The sequence below is a fragment of the Microchirus variegatus genome (genome assembly GCF_963457635.1).
Source record: "Microchirus variegatus genome assembly, chromosome: 18".
Taxonomy (NCBI): domain Eukaryota; kingdom Metazoa; phylum Chordata; class Actinopteri; order Pleuronectiformes; family Soleidae; genus Microchirus; species Microchirus variegatus.
This window is the reverse complement of record NC_139819.1, coordinates 17,723,243-17,748,393: the sequence shown is the minus strand read 5'-3', so window position 1 is coordinate 17,748,393 and position 25,151 is coordinate 17,723,243. Positions and strand designations below refer to the sequence as shown.

At 42.9% G+C, this 25,151-nt stretch overlaps 1 protein-coding gene across 1 annotated transcript; it reads left to right on the top strand.

Annotated features, from left to right (window-relative positions):
- The first annotated feature begins 51 nt into the window (after positions 1-51).
- Positions 52-24,907, top strand: mccc2 (methylcrotonyl-CoA carboxylase subunit 2). Its single transcript, XM_083904441.1, has 17 exons — positions 52-216; positions 1,807-1,873; positions 4,999-5,083; positions 5,366-5,467; positions 5,834-5,961; positions 6,365-6,477; positions 8,129-8,242; positions 8,464-8,528; positions 8,807-8,906; positions 8,984-9,079; positions 11,388-11,460; positions 11,563-11,639; positions 19,764-19,830; positions 20,161-20,317; positions 21,012-21,126; positions 21,526-21,611; positions 24,598-24,907. The coding sequence occupies exons 1-17, from the start codon at positions 85-87 to the stop codon at positions 24,713-24,715; spliced, it is 1,695 nt and encodes a 564-aa protein (XP_083760567.1). The 5' UTR covers positions 52-84; the 3' UTR covers positions 24,716-24,907.
- The last annotated feature ends 244 nt before the right edge of the window (positions 24,908-25,151 follow it).

Genomic DNA, 25,151 nt, shown 5'->3' with positions numbered 1-25,151 from the left:
CTCAAAAGAAGAGTACTGTTATTTTAGCAAACTTGTAGACAGGTACACGTTTCACGCACACACCGCCTTGGCTTGAGCACAAAGATGCTTTTGCGAACGTTCAGACCGTGGTTGCTTCGTTGCCGGAGTTTACCTTTAGCTTGCTCAAGACCTTACTATGGCGATAAAGTGGCTCGCCTCGGCTCTGACCCGGATAAACAGTCCTCTGTATATCAGGTAGGTTAGCCTGCTACTGTCAACGTTAGCTAACTCACTTCACAGACGTCCTCGTTACTATATCAGCGTGAATGACTTCACTAGCTGAGGTGACTCACACTAACGGCTGTATTTGTGTGATCACGATATGTTCAGCTAATGTCGACAAGTACTGAAAACACTGGTTTATTTTGTCCCTTAGCTAAACAGAAGCTAACTCTAGCCTGTGTAGTAGCTACAAGAGGTCATAAAGCTGTGCTTCTACTAGTCACCCACAGTATTTTTGCAGCTTATTTATTTATTCAACAAAACATTGTTCCTATTTTAACAACTACATTATCGTTTCTAGAATGATTTTCTATTGTAATGGACTCAACTTGTGCATCTTGTAACTTATTTCGACCTCTAAAGAAGTCGGTTAAGCCTTTTCAAAACTGGTACGACACTGAGCAGCAGCACTGAAATGATGCTGTCTTCAACAATTAAATAACATTAATCATGAAGCAAATAGGTCAAAATCACATAAGCTATTATCAAGCTGAAAAGCTGGTACTGTTTTCCTTTGTGTTAATGGCACAATGTTATTCATTCATCAAGGTTAAGGGTTTGATTTTATATTGTCTCTATATCTGGAATGATATCATGTAAAGTGAATTCACTCCTGAGAAAATGACTTTGGAATTGTTGTAGGTTCAAACTTTTGCACACATGCCAACATTGCTGTTAATGTTTTTCCTTTTCATTAAAAATACAAACACCCTTTGCATTCAAGGTTATGTCCATAAACATCACATTAAAAATAACTTTAAAATCTGGCAGTATTAATGAAATGTCAAATAAATAAGATTAGGATTTCCTTCCCATTGGAACTTGAAGAAACCTATACATTTTAAATTATTGATGGATCAATCAAACATTTAGCAAACATGTTGCATCTTAGTGTGTTTATATGGAACATAAATATTACAAAGATATATATTGAATCTTTGTTGTGTTATATTGAGTACAATCGCAGTTTACGTTGTTATTGAATTACTATCCAGCTGTAGTTGGCATTATCATTGAATCATAATCAGTGTACCTGTGTACATTGTGTCCTCCAGTTCACCCTCACTAATGCAAAGCCAACACCTGTCACTAGGTGGCACTCCAGTCACACACTGTGTGTTTGCACCTCAGGGAAATACTTATTTAAAAATGCACAACTGAGTCTATGAAGTGATTGTGTTCTGTAATAAATCAAAGTTATTGCTTCTGTGTTCTTGACCTTTTTCTTTTCCTCTTGACAAACACATTTATAGAACATTCTGCTGTTGAGAGGACCATAAATTCTATTACAATTGATCTAATAGCTGACCTTGACAATTGAATTAGTTATGTACTTGTAATTTCCTGTACTCTAATAGGGGAGTTATTTCAGAAGAAAAGTGGGTGTTATTACAAGTGAAGATATATTGTAAATGTCTGGTTTAAATATTCAAAATCAAATTAGGTGTTGCAGAAATGGCAGTAAAAATAGTCAAAATCTATATTAGGCACAAAGTTGCTCTTGTCATCAGGAGAAGTTCTGTAACATAACACAATTTGTCTTTATCTACTCTTGTTTTTCAGGAAAATTATGAACGGATGCAAGGGCTTGTTGATGAATTGAAAAACCGTACAGAGAACATTAAACTTGGTAGGTAAACGCAGTCTCGAACTTGGCTGAAAGGTCTGCCTATAAATCACTTGATATCCTCAGTAATATTTGAGAGACTGTAGTGCTTTAAGTCATGTTACCTGTTGCAGTACATATAAAGGGCCAATACATCCAAATGCTGTTATCACCTCCCAAAATATTGATTTTAGCCACAATGTTTTGGCCAAAAATATTAACTCTGTCTCAATATGACTATATTAATCATGATGGCAGATTATAGCCTAGTTAGACTTTTTTTTACTTTACAATTTGTCTCAAAATGCACGTCTTTTTACCCCCGTCTGCTGGAGTTAAACTGCTCAGGCATCATCAATAGATGTTTAAGCTCTAATAAAGTGTACACACATTGCCAAAGAAATTCTTCCTCTTCAGTGTAGATATTGCGGTGTTGTTAATGAATCTAACTACGAGTAGATTAATGAGTGTAAAGCAAATCATGCATAACGAAAATGCATTTCAGGGGGAACTGCAGTGTGCTTGCTGAGGTGCGTTTCACTAATGCGAGCAGGGATCCGTTTCACAAAGCAGGTTTAGTGAAAACTCTGAGTCTGTTAACCCTGAAATGAGGGAAACTCTGAGTTTTCCGTTTCACAAAGGGAGTTAAGTCAAACCAGAGAAAGAGGAGTAACTCTAGCCTGTTTCACAGAGAGAGGTAACTTAAGCTCTCGGTCAGTTACCATGGTAACATGCTCTATGAACCTAACCTGGTCGGGACCTGGAGTTTCTCACTGTCTCCGCCCTCTTTCAGTCACACAGGGTATTTGATTTCCTCATTCATTCAGTCAGCAGGTGGCGACTATTTTTTAGGTGGTGACCATTTTCACTACCATGACATGTCCTTTTGACGGTGATCCCTTGGATGAAGGTGTAGCATTACAGCACAGAGAATTCAATATTCCTCGAGAGATGATAATCAGACCGCTCATAGATTTCCAGACACTTATCTTTTTGAGCGATACCGTTTCAAGTCACAGTCCATCATTTACATTCACAACCTAATCCATCCTTACATTTCCAACATTACCAACCGCAGTCATGCTCTCACATCCTAGAAAATATTGTGTTGCGCTGAGTCTTTTTTGCAAATGGGAGTTTTTTTTATACAATGTCGGAGATGCAGAGCACTTGAACGTGATATAGATGAGAAGTCATTTACGTCGAGAAGAACGTCGCCCTCCGCTTCCCCGTTGCCATGGTGACTCTTTGAAATGGGGCTCCATTGATGCTGTCTTTTTAGACGTGTGGTGCACGCGCTTAACTGGGGTTGAAACTACTCAGAGTTGAACAAACTAACTCAAATCAGCTGTTCTCAAACCGAAAACTCAGTTTCCTTTCTCAGAGTAGATCAACTCAGAGTTCATGGTTAGACTGAGAGTTTGTTGAACCTGCTTTGTGAAACAGACCCCAGATGTGAAATGTAACACAACAGTGCCACCTTGTGTATAAATGCATTAACATTGACAGTGTGAGATGAACGTCTTTTTTTGCTACCGACAGGTTCAACATAACAAGACCTAACATGAAAGGATGTCTATGGTAGGGCTGGACGATTATGGCAAAAATAATAATCACGATTATTTTTGATTGAAATTGAAATCATGATTCATAAACACAGTTATTCATTGATTTCAAAACCTGAGTATTGATTGAACCACTAAAACTCAACTTTAAATATAACTTAAAAGAACAGCCAGAAATAAATTAGTAACGAGTAAACGAGTAAAGCAAATAATAATAATAATAGTAAATTAAAATAATGATAGAAATAAAAACAAAAACATAAATGTCACAGCCTCTGTTATCTCTGGATGTCTGTGGGACGTGGTTTGATATTATGGGATAGCATTATAAAGCGTGTCCTTAATAGAGGACTGTGTTGTGGTGGCGCTGACTGACAAGCTTTATCGCCTGGTCATAGACCACTTTATGACTGAACTTTAAGTGATTGAATAAGTTGGTCGTGTTGCCTTGAGGAGCAGACACGACAGCGCAAGAAACTTTGCAAACAATTTCCTTTTGCTCGACGTCCGTCAAATTGAAGCCAAAATGTTGTCCTACCTTTCTTCTCAACCAAAGGCTGACTTTCTGCCATGTTTTTCGCTCACTCCTCATATTATTGATCCACACACGTCAGACGCTTGCTGCAGATGCATGTAACACTGGTGCATTCAAGGTGTTTTTCATGCATAGGAATTTAAATACACATTAATCGTTTTTCTCCGATTATGATGTTTTTATAATCGTGAGAAGTTGAAATCGAAATCATGATTACATTTCTGATTAATCGTCTAGCCCTAGTCTATGGATATATAAATATGCCTGTTTTACCCAGTGGATGCAAAGCAACTTAATAATGTTTGTATGGGTAATCGTACGTTACAGCTTCGGTGAAATGGCCGCTGGCTACCCAGAATGCATTGCTAGTCTTTAAACACTGCAAAGGTACAAAATAATACATAATCTTCCGTAAATATATTCATTTGTATGCTTTTATAGATATTAACGTTAGAATAATGTTTATATCTATAATAATATCAACTTTTGTGCTCTCCTATCATCACAATGAATCAAGTTAGATTTGAACACCATGACTGTGAAATGTATTGAATTTGCATAATATAACACATGGCTCTACATCGCTGTTATCTGTAAGCCCATACAACCCCATGGCATGATCCCGATGATGCGTGGCAAGGCAGAGCTGCACTTGTGTCAGTAAACGGTTAGATAGTGTAGGGGCAGTGACGAAGGTGTAAAGTTGCCTTGGTGTAGTCATGTAAATAAGTCTGAAATATCCCAAACTTTTTAATTATTTTTTTTTCCCAGATGTTGTGCTTCCTCATATTGGAGTCCCGAGTTCATGTACAAAGATTGGTTTCGATATGTGAAAGCGTTCCTGATATATGAGCTAACTTCCTGTTTGGCAGCTACACTGCCAGAAGGACATTTGTGACCTGTGAAAGTCTAGTTTCGCTTTTAATCCAATATGGCGGAAGAACGACAAGGGTGTGCTGCCTTTCAGCAAGCACACTAATTAAGTTAAGTGTTGACTAAAATGTTTCTCAATACTTTGTGTTCATGTTTTTTTGCATTTGTTTGTTCAGGTGGGGGAGAAAAAGCCAGAAGACTCCACACCTCACGTGGGAAACTGCTGCCCAGAGAACGTATAGACAGACTGCTGGATCCAGGGTAATAATACATCAACCTTCTTCAGTGTCACAAACGTATATTAAAGTCATTGCTCATACAATGTGAGTCTCAATAGAGGAGATGAACAGAGATAAATGATTGGTGTTTTTGGGCCAAATGTGCAACAGAAACTTAAGTTAGTGCTACTGTTGGTGAGCTCTAAAGTGAGCTAACTTCAAACTAACCGGTCTGTTGGCAACTCAACATCACTGTGTGTTTGTGTCTGCCTGCATGTTTTAAAAATAACAGATTTTTTTTTTGCCTCATTTGTTTTTCTTGCAGGACCCCTTTCTTGGAATTTTCTCAGTTTGCAGCACATGAGCTATATGGAAAAGAAGTGGTACCAGCAGGAGGTATAATTACTGGGATTGGACGGGTTTCAGGGTAAGTAATCATATTAGTGTCATCTAACAGACTCAAGAAATACACTATATAAGACTTTTTATATATGTAGCACAAATGAGAATCAGGTAATTCCAGCAAAAACATTAAGATACATATTTAAGACACATAAGACTGGATGAAGAACCAACTTAAACTGAAGCGTTGCCATTTTATTTCAGTGTTACTCTCTTGATACATTCCTAAGTTGGGTGCAGGTACATTCAAACCTATGATAATTACATGGCGAGTTAATTTATTCCTTGCTATTTGTGGCTAACTTTTTGTATAATTTCAGTGAATTTTCACTTGAGTTCTTCAGATGCAGCAGACAACCTTCACAGAGTGTCTTTTCTGTCTTCTTCGTAGGGTTGAATGTGTTATTGTTGCAAACGACGCCACAGTCAAAGGGGGAACATATTACCCCGTCACAGTGAAGAAACACCTTCGTGCACAAGAAATTGCCCAGCAGAACCACTTGCCATGCATTTACTTAGGTGAGTGTGTTGAATTTGTAGAGTTTGAGCAAACAAGAAACATTTATTGTCCATCGCAATGTTTTTTTCACTTGGTCAGATGAAGGATAAACTTACAATCATTATGATGCTGCTGTTTATTTGTTTAATTTAACCAAATTTGAAAACATACACTTCCTGGCGGTCAATAATATTGGAGATGATGAGAACAATATTTCTTAGTAGCTTTGATGAGCAATAGATGTTTTAATATGAAGGAAAGCTCTAGGGAAAATCATTTCCAATAGTTTTTTCAGCGTGTAGTCTTGGGATGAACGTCGTAATGAAGGTTCTGTTGCTAGGTGGAGGAAAGAAAAGACAAAAGTATCTGTCATGTGGCCAGATCCTAATTTTAACCACAACATCCTGTTCTTGTCTCTTTCAGTGGATTCTGGAGGAGCCAATCTGCCGCGACAGGCTGACGTCTTTCCAGACAGAGATCACTTTGGACGCATTTTCTACAACCAGGCCAGGCTGTCTTCAGAGGGAATAGCACAGGTGAGTGATGCTTATATTGTGTTCACAAGCTGCATGATTTTTAGGTTTTATAAGTATAAATCAAGATATATAAAATATATATATATTGGGCTTTTTTAAGATGAAATATTTGTCTAAAAACCTAAATCAGACATTAATTTATACTAATACTGGTATAAATCACCTGGAGCAACCAGGTGACTATCATTTCATGTTATTCAGTGATTGTTCTTTTTTTTAAATGCTGCAGCTTATTTTCCACATGTTCTCAACCACTTTTTTGGAACATAATGTGGTTAGAGGAGAAACTCTACAAGGTCTTAAAGGGTCTTTTAATCCTTGTCATATTAATATTACTGTCAGATTTACCACAAGACTGCTTAATCAGAATTTAAAAGGTGCATTCTGTAATAAATCTAAAGCAACTGGCCATAAAATCCTCCTAATATGTCACAGAGACTTAGGAATAATGTTCATATAACAAACTGAACTCAACAACAACAACAGTACAGCCCAAATATTTGCATTAAAAAAAATCTTTTGCAGACCGCAAATCATGTTTATGTTTTGAATAGGGATGGGACTTTTTTGTCGACAAATCGATCGACAATCGACACGTGCGCACCTCGACAAAAAAATGAAAAGGTAAAAAAAAGTTGAAGTGTCACAAACACGTTCAGTTCACGACCTTGGAGCTTGAGGAAGCTGTGCACGAAAAGGTGATCCTGCTGTCCAGGCTCCCTGCGCTCTCACAAGATGGTGCGCGCGTCACCGGCTCGTTCTCCCGAGTGGCTGTGCGCGTCCAAGCGTGTGTGTGTGCGTGCAGTGCGAACGAGGTTGCTCTTAAGTTTAGGACGGGGTAGGGGGACATAACACAAGCGCTATACAAATGAAGACGGCATCTCACCCAGTCAAGATCACTGTACTTCACTCACCTGGACACCTAACGAGCGCAGGTCCAAAAACCTGAGCCATCTGGCGAGTGGCGACACGCGTTCCAGCGAAGATTTCGCGTATTTTTCTTTTTTTTTGCCCCTCATTTTTATTATCGCTGTTCTGATGGTCAATAATGGACATTACAGCCATGTTTTTGAGCCTAAAATGAAGTAGTACACTGTAGAATAGTTTACACCCCTGCATTGCTGCTGTTGCTGCTGATGTAAAAAAAAAAAAAAGTTGACAAAAAATTCGACACGTGGACCTCGACAATCGACTCTAAAATTGTGTGAAATTCCCATCCCTAGTTTTGAAATCATGTTTTGGCATGTGGCGCTACCTCCCGCCACCAGTCATTGCAGTCAGTAGAGTCTCAGCTGCTGAGCAACCATGGGTTGCCAGTTACGCCTGAGCTACAATAGCAGAGGGAACGAAACCTAAAAGACCTCGGTATTTTGAACTTGAGTGTAGTAACCGTTTTTGGCCACATTCTAAATATGGTGCCTTTAAATCCCAGTTGTTAGTACCAGTAGCATTATTGGTATTTTCAAATGTCATATTTTTCGCATGAATTATCTGATATGAATATCATAACTTGTGCCATTAACAACATGTGTGCTATTGCATGAGATTGATATGGAAAGTTGTGATACAGTGATGAAGCGTGATATTGCCAGTGTGGCCTGCCTATTGTACATACGTTTACATATGTGTACATTTTTCTGTGCTCTCTCAGATAGCTGTTGTGATGGGCTCCTGCACTGCTGGAGGAGCATATGTGCCAGCAATGGCAGATGAAAGCATCATTGTGCGGAAGCAAGGAACTATTTTCCTTGGAGGACCTCCACTGGTGTGTTTAATTTTTTAAATCATATGTTAATACTAAGTGGTCAGATCCCCATTGTCGTACTGTAGTTGATGTGATCATGCTCTGAAACCCACAACTCCTGTAGGTCTATGATCTATGAGTACAATTCTACAAGTTTTTGTTGCTGTCGTGTCAGAAATGTCAAGATTTAGTTTATTGTTGAGTTGTCGAGTTGAGAACGTCAGTTTCTTTGGTCTTGACAGGTCAAAGCTGCCACGGGAGAAGAGGTTTCTGCAGAGGAGCTTGGTGGTGCTGATCTTCACTGCAAGTATGACATGAACAGCGTTTTTACATGATGCTAACATGTGTGTTTGATGATTTCCAGTAAAGTAATATATATTAATTATTTTGTTCCACTGTAAAATGGGCACAGATTCATATAATGACTGTGCTTAGTTAGATATTATTTAAACATATTTTTATGTTAAAGCCATTTAGGCATTGTGTAATGTCATCCAACTTATTTTTCTCGCATCAGTGTTTACTCTAGGTAATGATGTATGCGCTCAATCATTTCACAGTAATTGATTTTATACGCGTTTGCAGAAAATCTGGTGTGACGGACCACTATGCTTTGGACGATAATCACGCTCTTCATTTAGCCAGAAAGGCAGTGCGAAACCTCAACTACAGGAAAAACATTGAGGTCAGTGTCAGTCAGATAATTATAATCACTAACATTTTAATATCTGTCTGACACTGTGCCTGTTTTATCATTTTCAGGTCACCACAGAACCCGTTGAAGCTCCTCTCTACCCTGCAGATGAGCTCTATGGAATCGTCGGAGATAAGTTGAAACGCAACTTTGATGTGAAAGAGGTAAATTTTTATTTTCCTGTTCAGTTCTTTAGAAAAATTACTGGCTGTTGGCCAAGAAATTATGACTTGCATTTCTGCAAGTGATTTAAATTACCACAATTTATGAGACTGTGAAGCACTCTTAAACAGTATGTATGTATTATTTTGTCAGGATACTCTTTGTTAAATGTGCAATTTGCCATTAATTAAATAGATTTATTGTAGTATTACTCAAAGAAAAACAGATTTATATGACCTACATGCAGTGTTCTGTTGTTACACTTTATTAATGATAAAGGCAATGCTGTCATATACAGCTCTATAATGCACTCTAAACACTATTTGGCTGTCAAGTCTCTCTGTCGAGAGCTCAGTAGATAATGGATGACTGTGTGGTAGCACTTGCCAGGTGGTCTCATTAAGTTTAAAGCTTGTGCCTTTGATTCTTGATGTAGATCCAGGAGCAAGAATTACTGCTAACCCTTAAGAGGTCAAGTGTAGGTAGTGTAGAACAGTATTGACGAGTCCATTTAGGAAGCATCATCCACTGACTGCTCTCTATTTACAAATAGAAAAGTATTTTTTCTCTAATTGCCTTTCAACATGGGATTGCCTTAAATCACATACGGGTTAAAGGGACAATGTGTAGTATTTATGGGTTTATATAACCCAAAATCCACTTTTTTATACATATTATGTGCTCCTGCATTGTCTTTGAGTAATTGTATAATAGTTGTTGTTTCATTTGGTAGTGTTTCAAAAAGTCATGTAAAATGACATGGTCGCGAGCCGCGGTTGCATAGCCACTGTTAGCAGCGAGATGCCATGTTTCTACCGGAGCCTGTAAGGACAAACGCGAGAGAACAAATCAAGCGTCACTTTACTTGTAGCGGAAATCCCGCATCCACTCTCTCCGCTTCGTCTGCTACGGCTGTGGTAGCTCGCCCTCTCCCTCACCTCACGAACCTCATCTGCTGACACGGAGAAAGACAACGAGGACGACATTTGACCAGCTGCGGATACCGTAGCGCTCAGGGAAGGGAGGGGGTGAGCAGAGCAGCAGTTCTTTGTTGTAAATTTCAGCCTCTCCTCTAGATGGCACTATAAACTACTTACTTCACCTTTAAATCACATATTGAACATTATTGAAAAAAAAAAAATATACATATACATATACATATACATATACATATACATATATATGTATATGTTTTTTTTTACTTCCTCTGAAAATACCAAAAGTGAATTTATGCAACTTTAGTGTCTTATAAGTGCAACCAAAGCCCGATTCTGCAATACGTTATTCCACTGTACCATAGGTGCCCACTGATGTCCAGATACATTGTCCTGCTTCTGTAATAACATCAAATCGGGCTAAAATAGTCCCCAGCTAAAGAACTGTTTGAGTTACTTTTGTAAAGTTACTAGTGCAGTGCCCGTAGGAATTATGTATTCATATAGTGGGAGCTGAAGAAGATTTTTCAGTTATGGTAATGCATGATAAGGAACGTGACTGGCTTTTGTCACTGGCGTGGTCTAGCATTGCTAATTAGCTAATGCTAATCGGAAATGAAAACATTTGCGTTGTGCCTAATGAGGTTGCACCGTGTTTGTATTATGTTAGCCCTACGCTAATGCTAATTGTAGCCTCGCTAGCTTGGAAACAGGTTTGCCAAGTTAGCTGCAAAGTGGTAGCATACTAATGCAAAATATATATGTGCTAGCGTATTGGTGAAGGGACACCTCGTTGTTTCAGTATACCATGTCTGCGGTGAACCGTGTGAAAATGTCTCACCCACCGTGAGGACAGCCTCTTCACTCCTACCACCCCGCTCCACACAGCGCAGCTGCTGCTGATGAGCCATTGCCTGCCTGGTGTGATAAATCAGCGAAAGTGCAGCATGATAAATCAGTGAAAATTAAAATTACTCTTTTAAAATCAAGGATGCACACCATTGGGCCATGCTCAACCCATATCCAAAATCTTAGGGAGCTCTTACTAAAGGTCAGCAAGATATACCTGTCACAGACAGACAGACAGACAGACGCAACTTGCTTTATAGATGTCATCAAATAAATAGACATGAATGAATGAATGATTTGTTTTTCGGGCATGACAGTTAATCAACAACATCTGCACACATCCACATTTAAATTCATACACATGACCGAAAGGGAAAAGCAGGAGAAGCAAAGCTTATCTAGTCCCGCCCCCATTATTTGAGGAGTATTTGAATTTGATGAAAAACCAGTGTCAGAACATTAACAACAAAAACATTCTGTTGCTTGTTGTCTTCTTTAAGCTGTCATTTTCCTACTCTAATTCAAGGTCATTGCCCGAGTCGTCGACGGCAGCAAATTTGATGAGTTCAAGGCTTTTTATGGAGACACACTTGTTACAGGTCTGTGAAATAATATGTTATTTAATTCCTTCAACACAGAGATTCTCTTCTTTTTATTATTTGAAATCTGTGAACTTTTTCTTCAAATGTGTGCCTTTTCAGGATTTGGAAGAATATTTGGTTACCCTGTTGGAATCATTGGCAACAACGGTGTCTTGTTTTCAGAAAGTGCAAAAAAGGTAATTATCTTAAGTAACAAAAGATGAGTATGAATATGGTTTTAAAGATTGATTTTTGCTCCTAAGTGGAAGAAACCAGTTAATTGTAGTTTTAAAATATTTGGTAACGCTTTCTTTTACAGTCCCCTAATTACCTGGTATTTAGCTGGTAAATTCATGGTAACACTAAAGTGTTGCTAGGTAATTACCAAGGGTAATAAGATAAGTAAATACAGTGAAACAGTTGCCAAAATACTGGGTAATGCACGGTAATGTACTCGGTAAGTAAAGTAAAACTGTACTGTAAAAGAAAGCCAAGCTTGTTTCCATGTAATTACACACATTTTTAGGGTTAGGTTTGTTAGATTACCCCTTGGGTAAATAGCTAGTAATTAGGTACCTGCTTATTACCAGTTTATAACCCAATAATACACTTACATTTACCATAGTTTTGCCATAGTTTAGCTGTACATACCTTCTTATTAACAGCAGTAATAACACGCTATAATTAACTATATAGTTACCAGGTAAATGCCCAGTATTTTGGCAACAGTTTCACTGTATTTACTTTCTTATTACCATTGGTAATTACCTAGTAACACTTTGGTGTTACCATGAATTTACCAGGTAAATACCTGGTAATTAGGGGACTGTAAAAGAAAGCGTTACCAAATATTTTTTTGAGCATAAGATGACAAAACACAAACAGGTTTGGAATAAATGCATCAGAATGTGTTTGTACATTACATAAACATGTAGTTGCTTTTGTGTTATTGGAGTAAACCATTTAAATAATGATTGTTATTGAATTATTGCAGTTCATAGTGTTGCTGAAACTTAAAACCTACACCTCAGTTTACATGAATTTCAGATTTTTTTTGTGCCTCTGAGAATGTTAATACCCAATTAATTTTATGCTGAGATTTCCTTCTCATGATGTCTGATAACCATATTTCTCTCTTGAGACGGCTTCAGTGTTCGTTGAGGGTTTGCGCTGACCTTTTGTCACCAAGACAACAAGTTTATCATCTACAATAAGCTCTCAAATTGCACTCGTCTGGGTCATCTCATGAGTGCGCTGAAGAATGGCATTGTAATAACAAAGCATTGAAAGACCATGAACAAAGCGCAATCGTAATTTTCATTTAATATAATTCACTTAATTTACAATCTGCTGCAAGCAGACCTGCCCTTTACAGCCATGCTTTCTTTGATCCATTTCTATGAGGTTTCAGTGTTGGAGTGTGAACATTGGTTATCCCGTCAGTGCAATTACTGTCGAACGAGACTGACAGTGCTGCAGACAGACAGATGAGCTCAGAGAGCAAAAATCAATATAGCACCTGCGTTTTCAGATACAGTTCTTTCTGAGACACGCTGTCATCATCAAACACATGCCAGGCTTCTCTAATGCTAATGCTAATGCTAACTGCAACATATTAAAAGCTTTTCCCCAGGTGTTTGTGTTTGTGAAGAAATAACCAAGCAAATATCTGGTTTTTGTTGTGCAAACACACACACAGAGGGGAGCAAACTGATGGATCATTTCTCGCCAAGCCACGGTGTCTAATAAGCCGCCATCTTTCATATTGTCTCTAGCTTTTGTTTACACTTTGTAATGCAAGGCAGGTTGCGCTGCTGAAAGAAAGCCAGTAGAGCTAAAAGGAAGAAAACAGCTGAGTAACTCGGCAATACAAAGTATATGTAAATGAGGTGTCTTTTGTACTTGTTTGTCTGTGTAATAGCTGCTGGCAGATCTGTGTGGTGCGGCAGATTTTCTGAAGATGGCTCCGTCCTTTCAAAGTAAAAGTCAAAAAAGTGCTGTGTTGGCACACCCACTTGTTACCAGGGGAAATGCATCCTGGTGTTCCGGGTTATACACAATAATGATATTTACAAAACAATATGTGTTCTATCATTACTGACCGCCAGAGGCGGTGCTTTAGCACTGAATGTCTCTATCTCACGCATGCGCAGATCAAGTGTTTATACCAACAAAGTTACCCTTGACCCCTGATGACGCCGGCTAGCCTATATCTTCCGGTGACATCAGAGGATCTGTTCCTTTTCATCTTCTTGCTTTGCAGGCAGACGCATGTCAGCCAATTCTAGCTGAATTAAAGCGTTCATTGCCGCTTCGTCGCTGGCAGCCTTGCGACAATCTGTCAGAGCTGCGAGCTGCTCACCCTCCAAGGGCTGCGACGAGCGGAGACGGAAGGTTCGTCGCGGTTCGCCGCGGACACTCCGAAACAGAAGTTTGGATCAGCCAACGCTACAACTGGCTGAGTATACTAGAGGATATCTTACTTGTTAATAAAGTCGGCGTTGTACTCCCGACATCAGTACTTCGACTTTCAGTGAGTAGGTGTACAGTGGTTATCGCTCTCCTTTTACTTTCCAGCGTCGGTGAAAACAGCGTGCGCGCTCTCTCTCCCGACGCCTGTGCTTAATTACGGGCGTTCTATATGTCGGTGAAGCCAGTGTACTCGCTACCTCTCCCGACATCAGTACTTCTGCCGTATCCGTGAGTAATCTTACAAGCGCGTACTGCTTTTTTGTTTACTTTTACCAGGTCGGTGAAGACAGTGTGTGCACTCTCTCTCCCGACATTAAGGCTTTACGGCGCTAGAGGTTGATTGCCTGACTTATCGCCTGTGTAATTGGTACACCGCCGGGGGTACCCGTCTTCAGTTACGTACTACCGCTATCCGTGAGTAAACGTACAGTACCGGTGTGTTTTCTACTGTTTTGACCGTTAGCCTTGAACAATCTACCATAAGCTAACTGTATTAAACGCCTGTTGGTGAAGGCAGTGTGTTCGCTCCCTCTCCCATCACAGGTGTATACACTACCCTAAGAGAGAAAGAGCAGTAACAGCCGCATATCGAGCTGCGTCTGCTCGGTGGTGACAGTCTGTATTCGGCGCAGCAAGCTGACCTTTGCTGGTGAAGGCAGTGCTCTCGCTCCCGCTCCCAGCATAGGCGGACGCTGTTGGCCTCATAGTTAGTGTGAAGAACCACTAATCCTAACTGCATTCGGCCGCAGTGCTCTCGCTCCCTCTCCCAGCATCTGTTGCTTCTCCCACTCTACAGCCGCCGACTGTCACCATGCTTGGTGACCACTCCTGTGCGACCTGTATTGCCTCCCTGCAGCCAGACGACGGTCATGATAGGTGCCCTCCGTGCCTTGGCCTCGAACACCTGAGGGAGGGGCTGTCGGAGGATCCGTGCATGAACTGCAGCTTCATGCCCAGGGCAGTGCGGGTTTCCAGACTGGCTGAGGTTGAACACCTGCTGGGTCATGTTCCGGAACCGGACCAGCTGACCCCAGCCCAGCGACTCCCACCAGCACAGCCTAACCGACCTAAGCGTCGGGCTGCAGAGGCGGTGGGCGCCTCATCCGGGAAGAGGGTCAAGGAGTCCAGACTGGCCTCCAAGGTGGACCAGTTGACAGAGGAGTTAAACCAGATGAAGACCCTCTTCCTAGCCATCCATTCTGGGACCAGTGCAGTGGACGTAGGTGTTCCCGCTCCCCCTGCCACAATGTTCGAACCAGATGAGGACGTGCTCTCTGTGGCAGCTTCAGCCACCGAGTTCACAGACTATGAGGCAGACCTGGTTCCCCAGGATGCTGCCTCTCATGCCTCTGGGGGGAGCTCCTGTTCCTCAGCTCGCAGTCGCGGTGCTGGGTCAGGGGATGACTCCATGGGTACCATCATTCGCATGGCCCCTGCAGGTGGATATCCCGCAGGCTCAACCGGCTCCCACCAGTGCCTTTTTCAGGCGTGAACCAGCCCCTACCACCTTTACTGTGCCTCCGTCAGATGAGTACCTGAGGGAGCTGCATGCATGCTGGAGAGATACCAGAGGGCATTCCCAAACAACAGCAGATGGCCGGGCCCTGGCAGCCATGCAGGATGCAGCCAAGTTCAGCTTGGCCCACATGCCTGCAGTCGAGCCAGCTATAGCGGCTCTCATCGTTTCACCCAATGAGGCTCTGAGTCCGGACGCCAGATGCCCGCGTCCCCAGTGTCGGGCTACAGATGACCTGCTCTCTAGGGCCTACGAAGCAGCAGCACGCATGGGACGCATTATCAATTCCCTGTCCCATCTGATGCTTGCTCTCTCAGCATCCCTCCAGGAGGCTACACTGGACTCTTCCATCCACAGCCTTAGCAGTGCATCTCTACAGGCATTTGCCCTGGTGTCCAGGGAGCTGGGGCGCCTAATGTCCACACTAGTTCAGGCTGCCGCCAGGTGTGGCTGGCACAGTCACCTCTCACTGAGGCGTGCCGGAGAACCCTCCGCAGCATCCCAGTGGAACCTGGTGAGGTCTTTGGGTCAGCTGCCGTACAGGCGCTAGAGCGTACAGTTCAGGCCAGGCAGACTCGACAGCAGCTCTCTGGGCTTCACAGAAGTATGCCTCCTCCAAGCAAGCCTAGGGTCTCTCCAGCTCCCCCCAGGCGCCACTCCCATCCACAGACTCTCCCCAGTGGCTACCCCAAGTCTCGGCGACCAGTTCAACAGCCAGCTCAACGAGGGCCTCAGGCCTTTGGAGCCCCCGAACGATTGCCCCCTAGACATTCTCAGACCTTCGACGCTGCCCGACGTCCCCCCAGGGCCCCTAGAGGCCGGGGGACCAGGCACTGAGAGTCTGGGGCCGGTCGTCGGCTGTTTTTCCCAGCAGCAGCTCAGCTACTGGGCTGCTTCCACCTCGGACCCCTGGGTGATTTCTACCCTAACCCACGGGTACAGACTTCAGTTCCGATGCCGGCCCCCAAACTATGGCTGGGTCAGGATGACCATCATACGCGACCCGGCAAAAGCCCATGCCCTCAACCAGGAGTTGTCCACCCTCCTAAACAAGGGTGCCATCGAACCAGTAGACCCCCTGTCATCCGGGGGTTTCTACTCGACCTACTTTCTAGTGGAGAAGAAAGATGGTGGACTCCGCCCTGTCCTCAACCTAAGGGGACTCAACAGGTTTCTGAATGTCCTGAGGTTCCACATGCTCAGTACCGCAGAGGTTCTGCGTACTGTGACTAGAGGGGAATGGTTTACCTTAATAGACCTTTCATGTCCCCATAGCACCACACCACAGGCAATTTCTGCGGTTTGCTTTTCAGGGTTGCCATTATCAGTTCAAGGTGCTCCCGTTCGGCCTCTCCCTTTCACCATGGGTGTTCACCAGGTGTGTGGCAGCAGCCCTCTCACCCCTGCAGTCGCAGGGCATGAAGATCCTGCCATATCTGGACGACTGGCTGGTCTGTGCACCATCCTGGTCTCAGGTGACCCGAGACACGGCGACTCTCCTCTCACATGTGGCCCAGCTTGGGCTCAGAGTGAACTTCACAAAGAGCTGCCTGGTTCCCTCACAGAGAACACTTTTTCTGGGGGTGACCCTGGATGCCGTTGCCATGAGGGCCTATCCATCACCTCGGCGTGTAGACGATGTCCTCCGCCTTCTTCTCCTCTTTCAGAAGGGTCGCCGCTTGCGCTACGTCCAGTATTTGCGCCTCTTAGGCAAGCTGACCGCTGCTGCCACTGTGGTTCCCCTAGGGTTGCTGTCACTACGCCCCCTTCAGAGGTGGCTGAACAGTTTCCATTTAGACGCCAAGCGACACCGACACAGGAAACTCAGGGCGTCATGGCGCTTTCTCATCGCTCTGGCCCCATGGAGGGAAAGATAATTTCTCCTCCAGGGCATGCCCATGGGCTCCATTGCATCCCGTCGAGAGACTGTCACAACAGATGCCTCCCTCACAGGGTGGGGCGCTGTGTGGCAGAACAGGACAGCTCGAGGCCTGTCGAACGCACAGGACAGCTTGGACCATATCAATGTCCTGGAGCTACGGGCAGTGCACATGGCACTGCAGTTTTTTCTCCCGTTCCTAAGAGGGAGGCATGTGCTGGTGCGGTCAGACAACGTCCCAACCGTCTCTCACATAAACCACCAGGGGGATCCAGGTCCGCACGGTTGCTGCAGGTGTCCCGGGACCTCATGTCATGGGCGGCCCCCCGCCTAGCCAGCGTAAGGGCAATGTATTTGCCTGGGGAACGGAACTGGGACGCAGACTCCCTATCACGCTGCAAGCCTCCACCGGGGGAGTGGCGGCTTCACCCAGAGGTGGTGCTCAATATCTGGGACGTGTTCGGCAGGGCAGAGGTGGATCTCTTTGCCACAGAGGAGTCGACCCACTGCCCCCTCTGGTTCTCACTGACGGAGGAAACCAGCCCTCTGGGTCAGGACGCTCTCGCCCACGATTGGCCAGAGAGTCTACTCTATTCTTTTCCACCAGTGCCTCTGATCCTTCAAATATTGCAGAGGGTCCTCCAGCAGGGCCACAGGCTGCTACTGGTGGCCCCCTTCTGGCCAGGGAGGGCATGGTTTCCTCTGCTGCACAGGCTCTGCCACGGCTCACCGTGGCGTCTCCCCGACAGGTTGGATCTCCTGTCTCAGCTAGGGGGCTAGGTCTGGCATCCCGAACCTCATCGCCTCCAGCTCTGGGTTTGGCCACTGCAGGGCCCGACCCGCTGTTGGCAGAGTGTCCAGACACCGTCCAACACACCATACTAAATGCAAGGGCGCCTTCTACCCGAATACAGTATGAGAATAGGTGGAAACTGTTTTCTGCCTGGTGTTCAGACAGGGGTGAAGACCCTGTGCACTGTCAAATTACAAAGATTCTCGAGTTCCTACAGTCCCTCCTGGACAGCGGACAGTCCCCCGCTACTCTGAGGGTCTACGTGGCGGCCATTTCCTCTAGACACACTCAAATCGATGACAACACCGTGTGGTGCCACAGACTTGTGTCCATTTTGCTAAAGGGAGCCTTGAGGTTACAACCCCCAAGGGCACAGAGAATTCCAGCCTGGGATCTGCCCCTGGTGCTGGATGCCCTGTGCCTGCCCCCCTTTGAGCCCCTGGCGCAGGCGGAGTTGAAGTGGGTGTCTACTAAGACTGCCTTTCTCCTTGCTATCACTTCAGCAAAGCGTGTCGGGGAGCTACATGCTCTCTCTGTGAGCGACTCGTGTCTGAGGTGGAACCCAGATGGCTCAGGGGTCACTCTGTGGCCGAATACGGCTTTTCTTCCTAAGGTTCTGTCAGCGTCAAACCTTAATCGACCTATTCACCTGGTGCAGTTTATTCCCCCAGCAGGGGAGGAAAGGTCAGGACTTCTGTGTCCCGTCCGGGCCTTAAGAGTCTTTATAGATCTGACCACAAGCATGAGAAGTTCAAAACAGCTGTTCCTCTGTTACGGAGGCCCTAAGAAAGGCCATGCTCTTTCCAACAGCGACTCTCGCATTGTATTGTGGATGTCATCACCCAGGCGTATAAAAACAGTGGTCACCCCCTGCCAGCTGGGGTGGGGTGCCACTCTACTAGGGCCGTTGCTACATCATGGGCGGCGCTGCACGGCGTGCCACTGGGGGACATCTGTGATGCAGCATCGTGGGCATCACCAACTACCTTCTCCAGATTCTATCGGGTGAATGTGGCCACCCCCCACCCACTGGGTGTGGCCCTGCTGCCTGCCTCTACTGTTCCCTCCCACTGAGGTACGTACTGGCATTCCTCGTGACTTTGTTGTTATTGTCATCCAGTGCTAAAGCACCGCCTATGGCGGTCAGTAAGGATGAAATAGAACGAAAGTTACGTATGTAACTACGGTTCTATGAATCCTGGATGACCGCCAGAGCGTTCCGTCACTCAGAATCCTCGTGGTTTCGCGAGAAGATTCTACAGGAACAGATCCTCTGATGTCACCGGAAGATATAGGCTAGCCGGTGTCATCAGGGGTCAAGGGTGACTTTGTTGGTATAAACACTCGACCTGCGCATGCGCGAGATGGAGACATTCAGTGCTAAAGCACCGCCTCTGGCGGTCATCCAGGATTCATAGAACCGTAGTTTAGTTTTAAAGGCACCCTGGTGCCCCGAGGTTTTAGAATTTTAGTCACGCCGACTCTAAAAATGGTCATAAAATGGTCATAAAACTAAATGGTTGCAGTGTGGAGCTGTGACGTATTTACACATTTGACTATTTTGGCATGTCATTTGAAAGCTTGTGCTGTTTATTTCTCCATGTACAAAGAAATATATATCATTCCTATTTCATCAAGTAAGTTTTTTCATTCCTTTTCAGGGAACACATTTCATTGAGTTATGCTGCCAGAGAAACATTCCTCTGATTTTCCTACAAAACATAACAGGTAAGTGGAAATTATTGACGTAATTAATATCTTCGGGGTTAAATAAGAGAGAGATCCTTTAAGTTTTATGGCTTTTACGGACACCCAATGCCCCTGATAAACCACAATCAGGATTGTAACAACATCATTTACAATTGACTCATCAATTTCTACAAATTGATGAGTCAATTGTATACATTGACTTTGCTAACCTAAATATTACATGATGCACAAATGTTACGTTTTAGTTGCTACTCAATGATGATTTGTATTTAACTGGCCTGGACTTTCACTCACACTATCCCAATGTCAATAAAGTTATTATTTGCCATCTCGTCTAATCTATCTCAGGTTTCATGGTGGGTAGAGAGTATGAAGCGGGAGGAATTGCCAAGGACGGAGCCAAGATGGTGACTGCGGTCGCCTGTGCCAGTGTGCCCAAGATTACAGTTATCATTGGAGGATCGTACGGTGCAGGAAACTATGGCATGTGTGGCAGAGCCTACAGGTATGAACATGTTAATGAATGTCCTGCACCAGAAATATCATATATATATATATGGATCCACACAGAGCTGCATTCAAATGCATGATACGTACATACACTTTGATAATTGGTGGAGATCCCTTTGACATTTTGCAACCACCCCCATATAATTAATTATAAAATATAGGGTAGTGAAAGTGACATGTTTGAATAGATGGAATTTGCTCTGCTGTCAGTCTCACTCTTTTTTTCCCCACTCTTATTTTCCCTTTTGTCAATTTAAATACATTGACAAACGTTAGTGCAGACCTCCGCCAAGGCAGCTCAGTCCCTACAAAATACACCCTGCTGTCACGCCTGGGTCAAACAACGAGTGTTGTAACCAGTGATAGCTTCTACGGATCACGGCCAAAATTGAATCACTTGTTCTTGGTCCCGTTGCGGAGATTTCCTGAAAATCCGTCTATGACTTTTCGAGTTATGTTGCCAACTAACAGATGGACAAACAAACGAACTCCGGCAAAAACATAACCTCCTTGGCGGAGGTAACTAGTGACAATTATTCTCTTCTATAGTTGGACTTCTTTAGGTTTACAGAGGACAACACTATTTTTGTTGTTGTATTTAACTGCTTGGTATCAACTCTTCATGATTAGTCTGTAATTTGGTCTGGTAAACACAAGCTAACTGACACTTGGTGTTTCTGTTCTCACAGCCCTCGATTTTTGTACATGTGGCCAAATTCTCGAATCTCTGTCATGGGCGGTGAGCAGGCAGCCACCGTCCTAGCCACCATCACTAAGGATCAGAGGGCGCGCGAAGGAAAGGAGGTAAGGATGAATCATCCAGAGTGCACTTCAGGGAGAAAGCTTCAATTAGCTTTGGCAGATTTGCTGCCAAAAGCATAAAAATTATGAAAGGCACTTTTCTTTCAGTAATGGTTTTGACATGGCACTTACTACAGGGATAAAATTATATCAGTGGGAAGTGGTCGTGTGATGGCTTTCCCTAAATGTGCAGTCATCAAATGGATGTAATTAACCTTAGTCAGGTTTGCTGCTATGGGTGTATTAAGGGTACATTAAGAGCTTCAGAATGACAGATCATATATATATATATTATCAGTGCTATTATTGCTGTCAGACTATACAAAGTATGTGTCAATAATAAGATTAGAATAATACATCTTTTTTTGGTTCATTTCCATGATTTTACTGATTTATTCGCAGTTCACTGCAGAGCAAGAGGCTGCCATGAAGGAACCGATCGTGCAGCGGTTCGAGGAGGAAGGCAGTCCGTACTACTCTAGTGCCAGGTCAGTGGTGACACCTTATGCTTCATGCCTCCGTATGTGGTACAATGAGGCACAGAAGAGCTGGAACTATAGACGGGGATCAAGTTCGAGTCACACACAGCAGCCCCACAATTATATCGGCTAGAATAAAGAATTTATTGTCTTTTATTGGAATGACGGCACACGCCACATAACATGATAGTACAAATTAAAAGCCACCTTCTTACCTTTATGCAGACAAAATAGACCACATTGTCGTCATTGTCACTGTCATTTACGAGAGACATTTTGTGTTCTCTCTTTATCCTGAAAACTGCATTTTTTTTGTCATTACAATAATATAATAATAATTAAATAAAGGTGGTTGTGGTTATATTTTAGCGACCCCAGCAGATGAATAATTTTGCGACCTTCATGGGAGCTCAAACCCTCTTTATAGGAGCTTGGCTCCCATTGGCTCTCCCATTGGCTCCCACGTAACTCAGACTATGATAGTTGGTGCGTCATAGCAGTATGGTAACTGGTAACTGGAGAAAATATACTGTCCCCTATGGAATAATAAAAATTAAGCAAGGCAAATTTGTAAGGTAAAAAAAAAAAGAGTCACCAGCTGTTTTATCTTATTTATTTGAACCAAGAGATACGTGATGCTGACATGTCTTTCATTGTATTTCTTCTCCATTAGATTACAACATAGACTCATCAAGTTTCAAATGGAACATTAAGATCCTAATTAAAAAAAAAAAGCTCTCCAGCCTGCACCAGCCATGATTCTGGGCATGAATCTATTATTAGAGGCTATTAACGCGTCTATTGTTGGGTTGACAGTGACAGGAAATCTTGTGTTCTGTAAAAGGGAAGGGTGAAGATAATTCAGTCAGTAATCTCAGCCCTCTTTAAAACACTGGCTAATATTAGTAATAATAGAGAAACTCTTAAGGTTTTAACAATTCAATCTCAAAATTTCTCCTGAAGCAGTAGGACTTGAACATTTAGTTGGTGAATGAGTTAGTTGCCTCACAGCGCGGTAGTGGCTAGCAGTGTTGCCTCACAGCACGAAGGTTTGACTGAGAGACTGTGAACATGGTTTTTCTCCAGGTTCTCCAGTTTCCTCCCACAGACCAAAAACGTGCAGATTGACCTTATGTATATCAGAGTGAATGATTGTTTTCCACTATGGTCCCACTCCAGCTCGCCTCTCCACGGCACAGTTTAGGTTGCGTTTCCACTACAAAAATAGGACCTAAATAGACCTCATTTTACACACAACTCACACAAACAAGTTACTTGTAAAGCAGTTGTTTTCAGTGTAATGAATCATTAGAATCAGTTCATCAAAAAAAAAACATTTGTTCAGTACTTCCCCTATGACCAGACAACAGACTCAGTCTGACACAGTCACTGCACTCTTAGAAATAAGGGTTTCAAAAGTATTCTTCTACAAGGGCTGAGGTTTAGCCTGGAACCATTTGTTTCTGAAAAACCCTTTCCACGAAGAAAGGGTTTTTCAAGGGTTCTTGGTAACACTAATGATTCTAGTAAGAACCATTTTGATCCAGAGAACCCTTTAAAACCCCTTTCCTGAATAAAGGGTTTTAAAAGGGTTCTTGGTAACACTAAGGGTTCCAGGTGGGACCTTTATAAAATGTTCCACCTAGAACCAAAAAGGGATCTCCTATGAGGACAAGCTGAAGAACCTTATATGGTTCTACTTAGCAAGATTGTGCACTAAAATGCAGTGGCAGGGTTTGTGATGGCGCTTGCGATCATCAGTGCTGTCCATAAATACACCTCCTCTGTAAAATATTGAGATATTTCCCTGGTAATTGTTGGAGATTAACCCATGTTTTTAGGATTGTTAAGTCTTTTTGACTGATCTACAATTCGGCAACCAATCAATCAATCAATCAATCAATCAATCTTTATTTATATAGCCCACAGTTTACAAAACACAGTTTGTCTCACGGGACTTCACAGGGTTGGTAACATCCTCTGTCCTTAGACCCTCGACCAGGGTAAGGAAAAACTACCAGGGAAAAAACCCATATAACAGGGAAAATAGGTAGAAACCTTAGGGACAACCACAGGTGAGGGATCCACTCTCTGGACGGACAGACGTGCAGTAGACCTAAACATACAATACACAATTACAAAAAATAAAGCATAAAAAATTATTTCAAAAGCCAGGATCCATCTGGCATTGTTTGGCTTGATTCTTGTGTCAGACTTCTGTTCCTGATGTGGCACTCTGACCAGTCATCAGTCACACATAGTATCGCCTCAGCTCACTTGGAACCTCGCCAGAGCAGGTACTTAAAAAAAGGTACCATTAGGTACCATCGCTAGTGGAAACGTGAAATAAACGGTTATTGTCGGAAACAACAAGTGCCAAGGCACGGTTGGAGTGGAAACACGCCATTATGGCTAACCCAGTGTCTGTATGTCCAGAGTGTGACCCAGCCTTTCACCACAGTGTCATCTGGACTCCAGCTCCCTGTGGCCCTCATGTGGAGGATAAAGCAGTAATGAATGAATGAATGAATGAATGAATGAATGAATCACTTAGTCAGAATGTTTGATTACGATGTCATAATTTTGTTGCTCAGACTCATTAAATGTGATCAGCTACAGTATATATTCTTATTCATATGTTTATACATATGGTATATACACTAACACAGGACTATATATAATGGCTTATTATGTAGATGTAATTATAAGAATAAGTGAAAGCAAAAAGTCTGGTTTGTTATTTTAAAATAGGACTCTTATTTGCGTTTTCTAATGTTCAATATTTTAAATAAGAGTAATAGGGTGTATAATTTTGATATAATTAAATATAATCATTATAATATTGATGCAAGGCTCAGAATTAGAGCACAGTAATTATAGTGCAAAGAGAAGTTAGGAAAACTACAAAACCACATCACAAAGTCCAAAGTCTCACCACTGAATTAAAAAACAGTGCTGAAATACCAGTGTGACATGATTATTTTGCTTCCTCCAGACTGTGGGATGATGGGATTATCGATCCCGCCGATACTCGCCTGGTTTTGGGACTGAGTCTCAGTGCGGCTTTGAATGCACCAATGAAGAAGACGCGTTTTGGAGTGTTCCGCATGTAGCATTTATGTAGCACCTAAGGAGGAGTCCACCTCTAACCGACACGACTTTGTATAGTTTTTATTCCTGATAACGAAATGGAGAAGAAATGGCACCAGAGGGGAATCTTCACCATCTTGGATAACCTGGGTGGACAAACTGGATGATGAGATGTAGACATTTCCAGAGTTAAGTCGTGCCTCTAACTGTTACACAGCACCTTTCTCTGGTGGATATGATTGTACATGTATATTTGAATACTGTCAATGGGTAATTAAAAATGTGAAAATGGAAGGTTTTCATTGTTTTGACTAATCCTTGCTTTGACAGAGGAATAAATAAATGATCATAAGGGGGCACTGTTCAGTCATTATTATCTCACAGAGCGACAGCACATGCACACTTGACTATTTAAACTCACAGTGGTGTGCTGACATTTACAGAAGACCTGTTTATGAG

Excerpts from the sequence above, each read along its gene's own strand:
- mccc2 (XM_083904441.1), top strand. The coding sequence starts at position 85 with ATGCTTTTGCGAACGTTCAGACCGTGGTTGCTTCGTTGCCGGAGTTTA. Across the intron at positions 11,640-19,763 it reads TTTCAGAAAGTGCAAAAAAG|GGAACACATTTCATTGAGTT; the intron begins GTAATTATCTTA and ends ATTCCTTTTCAG. Across the intron at positions 20,318-21,011 it reads ATGTGTGGCAGAGCCTACAG|CCCTCGATTTTTGTACATGT; the intron begins GTATGAACATGT and ends CTGTTCTCACAG.